The sequence below is a fragment of the Ascaphus truei genome, chromosome 19 (assembly GCF_040206685.1).
Source record: "Ascaphus truei isolate aAscTru1 chromosome 19, aAscTru1.hap1, whole genome shotgun sequence".
NCBI classification, from domain to species: Eukaryota; Metazoa; Chordata; class Amphibia; order Anura; family Ascaphidae; genus Ascaphus; species Ascaphus truei.
Genome location: NC_134501.1, coordinates 34,064,528 through 34,070,633, shown reverse-complemented (window position 1 = coordinate 34,070,633; position 6,106 = coordinate 34,064,528). Strand labels below are relative to the sequence as shown.

The 6,106-nt window shown below is 47.4% G+C and overlaps 1 protein-coding gene across 1 annotated transcript in view; it reads right to left on the bottom strand.

Annotated features, from left to right (window-relative positions):
• Nucleotides 1-6,106, bottom strand: part of LOC142470254 (capping protein, Arp2/3 and myosin-I linker protein 3-like) — a 135,613-nt gene that overhangs the window by 112,618 nt on the left and 16,889 nt on the right. The window contains exon 3 of the mRNA XM_075577200.1: nucleotides 5,336-5,386. Coding sequence (XP_075433315.1) covers nucleotides 5,336-5,386 — 51 coding nt within the window. The remainder of the gene's footprint in view (nucleotides 1-5,335; nucleotides 5,387-6,106) is intronic.

Below are 6,106 nucleotides of genomic sequence, written 5' to 3'. Positions count from 1 at the left end.
GGCATGTATGTGTATACCGGTATTACCTCTCTGGGTGTGTATGTGTATACCGGTATTACCTCTCTGGGCGTGTATGTGTATACCGGTATTACCTCTCTGGGTGTGTATGTGTATACCGGTATTATCTCTCTGGGCGTGTATGTGTATACCGGTATTACCTCTCTGGGCGTGTTTGTGTATACCGGTATTACCTCTCTGGGCGTGTATGTGTATACCGGGTATTACCTCTCTGTGTGTGTATGTGTATACCGGTATTACTTCTCTGGGCGTGTATGTGTATACCGGTATTACCTCTCTGGGAGTGTATGTGTATACCGGTATTACCTCTCTGGGCGTGTATGTGTATACTGGTATTACCTCTCTGGGCGTGTATGTGTATACCGGCATTACCTCTCTGGGCATGTATGTGACCGGTATTACCTCTCTGGGCATGTATGTGTATACCGGTATTACCTCTCTGGGCATGTATGTGTATACCGGTATTACCTCTCTGGGAGCGTGTACAGTAGCGACATCTTTAATTCGAGTGAATGCCGGCGGCATGCCGGGATCTACCCCAGCTGCCGCCAGTCAAAAACGCGCGCCGCCGCGTTTCCCCCACGCACCCCCCCTCCACATCGCGCGCAATTACCCCCCCAAAGACACCCCGAACCCGGCTTCTACTTTGCCCCTCTGCTTCCCCGCACCCCCGCTTACCTAGATTTGAACTCCAGGGGTGTCGGGGAAGCCTGGGGAAGCCGGGGAAGACGGGGAAGCCGGGCGCGCTTGTGACTGTGACGTTACAGTGCGCCGCCACGCGCCGCGGCTACCCGCTTCCCAGCCTCATACAGCCAGCGGCATTTGCTCGAATAAGAGCTGCCGCTGCTGTATGTGTATACCTGTATTACCTCTCTGGGCGTGTATGTGATACCGGTATTACCTCTCTGGGCGTGTATGTGTTTACCGGTATTACCTCTCTGGGCGTGTATGTGTATACCGATATTACCTCTCTGGCCGTGTATGTGTATACCGGTATTATTTCTCTGGACGTGTATGTGTATACCGGTATTACCTCTCTGACCGCGTATGTGTATTCCGGTATTACCTCTCGGCGCGTGTATACTGGTATTACCTCTCGGCGCGTGTATACTAGTATTACCTCTCGGCGCGTGTATACAGGTATTACCTCTCTGGGCGTGTATGTGTGTACCGGTATTACCTCTCTGGGCATGTATGTGTATACCGGTATTACCTCTCTGGGCGTGTATGTGTATACCGGTATTACCTCTCTGGGCGTGTATGTGTATACCGGTATTACCTCTCTGGGCGTGTATGTGTATACCGGTATTACCTCTCTGGGCGTGTATGTGTATACCGGTATTACCTCTCTGGGCGTGTATGTGTATACCAGTATTACCTCTCTGGGCGTGTATGTGTATACCGGTATTACCTCTTTGGGCGTGTATGTGTTTACCGGTATTACCTCTCTGGGCGTGTATGTGTATACTGGCATTACCTCTCTGGGCATGTATGTGACCGGTATTACCTCTCTGGGCATGTATGTGTATACCGGTATTACCTCTCTGGGCATGTATGTGTATACCGGTATTACCTCTGGCCGTGTATGTAAATACCGGTATTATCTCTCTTTGCGTGTATGTGTATACCGGTATTACCTCTCTGGGCGTGCGTGTGTATACCGGTATTACCTCTCTGGGTGTGTATGTGTATACCGGTATTACCTCTGGGCGTGTATGTGTATCCCGGTATTACCTCTCTGGGCATGTATGTGTATAGCGGTATTACCTCTCTGGGCGTGTATGTGTATACCGGTATTACCTCTCTAGGCGTGTATGTGTATACCGGTATTACCTCTCTGGGCGTGTGTGTGTATACCGGTATTACCTCTCTGGGAGTGTATGTGTATACCGGTATTACCTCTCTGGACATGTATGTGTATACCGGTATTACCTCTCTGGACATGTATGTTTATACCGGTATTACCTCTCTGGGTGTGTATGTGTATACCGGTATTACCTCTCTGGGCGTGTATGTGTATTCCGGTATTACCTCTCTGGGCGTGTATGTGTATACCGGTATTACCTCTCTGGGCGAGTATGTGTATACCGGTATTACCTCTCTGGGCGTGTGTGTGCATACCGGTATTACCTCTCTGGGCATGTATGTGTATACCGGTATTACCTCTCTGTGTGTGTATGTGTATACCGGTAGTACCTCTCTGGGCGTGTATGTGTATACCGGTATTACCTCTCTGGGCGTGTATGTGTATACCGGTATTACCTCTCTGGGCGTGTATGTGTATACCAGTATTACCTCTCTGGGTGTGTATGTGTATACCGGTATTACCTCTCTGGGCGTGTATGTGTATACCAGTATTACCTCTCTGGGCGTGTATGTGTATACCGGTATTACCTCTCTGGGCGTGTATGTGTATACCGATATTACCTCTCTGGGAGCGTGTATGTGTACCTGTATTACCTCTCTGGGCGTGTATGTGTATACCGGTATTACCTCTCTGGGCGTGTATGTGTTTACCGGTATTACCTCTCTGGGCGTGTATGTGTATACCGATATTACCTCTCTGGCCGTGTATGTGTATACCGGTATTATTTCTCTGGACGTGTATGTGTATACCGGTATTACCTCTCTGACCGCGTATGTGTATTCCGGTATTACCTCTCGGCGCGTGTATACTGGTATTACTTCTCGGCGCGTGTATACTAGTATTACCTCTCGGCGCGTGTATACAGGTATTACCTCTCTGGGCGTGTATGTGTGTACCGGTATTACCTCTCTTTCATGTATGTGTATACCGGTATTACCTCTCTGGGCGTGTATGTGTATACCGGTATTACCTCTCTGGGCGTGTATATGTATACCGGTATTACCTCTCTGGGCGTGTATGTGTATACCGGTAGTACCTCTCTGGGCGTGTATGTGTATACCGGTATTACCTCTCTGGGCGTGTATGTGTATACCGGTATTACCTCTCTGGGCGTGTATGTGTATACCAGTATTACCTCTCTGGGCGTGTATGTGTATACCGGTATTACCTCTCTGGGCGTGTATGTGTATACCAGTATTACCTCTCTGGGCGTGTATGTGTATACCGGTATTACCTCTCTGGGCGTGTATGTGTATACCGGTATTACCTCTCTGGGCGTGTATGTGTATACCAGTATTACCTCTCTGGGCGTGTATGTGTATACCGGTATTACCTCTCTGGGCGTGTATGTGTATACCGGTATTACCTCTCTGGGAGCGTGTATGTGTATACCTGTATTACCTCTCTGGGCGTGTATGTGTATACCGGTATTACCTCTCTGGGCGTGTATGTGTTTACCGGTATTACCTCTCTGGGCGTGTATGTGTATACTGGCATTATCTCTCTGGGCATGTATGTGACCGGTATTACCTCTCTGGGCATGTATGTGTATACCGGTATTACCTCTGGCCGTGTATGTAAATACCGGTATTACCTCTCTGGGTGTGTATGTGTATACCGGTATTACCTCTCTGGGCGTGTATGTGTATCCCGGTATTACCTCTCTGGGCATGTATGTGTATAGCGGTATTACCTCTCTGGGCGTGTATGTGTATACCGGTATTACCTCTCTCGGCGTGTATGTGTATACCGGTATTACCTCTCTGGGCGTGTGTGTGTATACCGGTATTACCTCTCTGGGAGTGTATGTGTATACCGGTATTACCTCTCTGGGTGTGTATGTGTATACCGGTATTACCTCTCTGGACATGTATGTTTATACCGGTATTACCTCTCTGGGTGTGTATGTGTATACCGGTATTACCTCTCTGGGTGTGTATGTGTATTCCGGTATTACCTCTCTGGGCGTGTATGTGTATACCGGTATTACCTCTCTGGGCGAGTGTGTGTATACCGGTATTACCTCTCTGGGCGTGTGTGTGCATACCGGTATTACCTCTCTGGGAGTGTATGTGTATACCAGTATTACCTCTCTGGGCGTGTATGTGTATACCGGTATTACCTCTCTGGGCGTGTATGTGTATACCGGTATTACCTCTCTGGGTGTGTATGTGTATACCGGTATTACCTCTCTGGCCGTGTATGTGTATACCGGTATTACCTCTCTGGCCGTGTATGTGTATACCGGTATTATTTCTCTGGACGTGTATGTGTATACCGGTATTACCTCTCTGACCGCGTATGTGTATTCCGGTATTACCTCTCGGCGCGTGTATACTGGTATTACCTCTCGGTGCGTGTATACTAGTATTACCTCTCGGCGCGTGTATACAGGTATTACCTCTCTGGGCGTTTATGTGTGTACCGGTATTACCTCTCTGGGCATGTATGTGTATACCGGTATTACCTCTCTGGGCATGTATGTGTATACCGGTATTACCTCTCTGGGCGTGTATATGTATACCGGTATTACCTCTCTGGGCGTGTATGTGTATACCGGTAGTACCTCTCTGGGCGTGTATGTGTATACCGGTATTACCTCTCTGGGCGTATATGTGTATACCGGTATTACCTCTCTGGGCGTGTATGTGTATACCAGTATTACCTCTCTGGGCGTGTATGTGTATACCGGTATTACCTCTCTAGGCGTGTATGTGTATACCGGTATTACCTCTCTAGGCGTGTATGTGTATACCGGTATTACCTCTCTGGGCGTGTATATGTATACCGGTATTACCTCTCTGGGCGTGTATGTGTATACCGGTATTACCTCTCTGGGCGTGTATGTGTATACCGGTATTACCTCTCTGGGCGTGTATGTGTTTACCGGTATTACCTCTCTGGGCGTGTATGTGTATACCGGTATTACCTCTCTGGGCGTGTATGTGTATACCGGGTATTACCCCTCTGGGCGTGTATGTGTTTACCGGTATTACCTCACTGGGCGTGTATGTGTATACCGGGTATTACCCCTCTGGGCGTGTATATGTATACGGGTATTACCTCTCTGGACATAGTGACCTGACTGGGAGAGGGCAGGGCTGCTGCTAGGGGTTTGGGTAGCTCTCTCCATCCTGATTGGCTGCTGCTGGGTAATGCAACCAATCAGGAGGAGGTGTCAGGAGCCTGGGGGTGGGGCTAAGGAAAGGAGGAAGCAACATGGAGAGGTGAGAGGGGTGTGTGTGTGTCTGGAGCGTGTCACACCTTTCACCATTGTGACCAGTATTTTTAGAGAAGCCAGCTAGCAACCCTACAGACAAATCCATACAGAGCTATCACGACCATCAATAAAAATACATCCATTTAATGCAGAAGCCTATAAATGAATGATCCCACAAGTGTTGTGATTATAATGTGTTGTGTAACGGAACAAAAATACCAGTTACTTACCCTTAGAGGGGATGTAGAATGGAGTAAAAATGCTCTACACGATGTCAGGACCTACACAGAAAAACAAGATCAGGAATAGAGTGGGACAATGTATTTTTAAAATCATCGATGCTGTTCAATGTTCATGGAGCTGTATTTGTCCTAGAGAAGTATAGATTGGTTGTTCGTGGTGATGCCTTTTAAGAACTAACAGACTTTTCCATAGATCAAATGTAAAAGTTTTTGAAAAATATTATAGGTTTCTTCTTGTATATATTTTTCTTTTTTTTCTAGCACCCCCCCCCCTTCCCGCAGCTCTATACAATGTTTACAACATAGCAATACAATTACAGTACAATTACGTATAATAATACAGCAGGGATAAGTGCAGCAAGACACAAATGTAACTTTTGTGCAATCTAACCAGCATGTGGGAATGCTAACAGAGTCAGAGTACATTCTAGTGTATTAGCCAGAGGGTATGTAAGGGCAGACTGTAGTTTAGTGAGTAGTGGTCATCCAGGACTATTTAAATGCCTTGTTGAATAGGTGGGTTTTGAAGTTAGAGGGAGACGGATGTTGAGAGAGAAGGAGTCCCAGAGATATGGTCCAGCATGTTAGAAGGGTTGTAGGCGTAAGAGAGTTGTAGTGACACGGGAGGTAGAGAGACCGACTTGAGCAAAGCCTAGGATTAGAGATTAAAGAGGAGATATGAGGAGGGGCACAGGAGAGCCATGAAAAAGAGAAGAATCATTTTGTAAGGGATGCAGAGAGTTTATAGAGAGGAAAGAG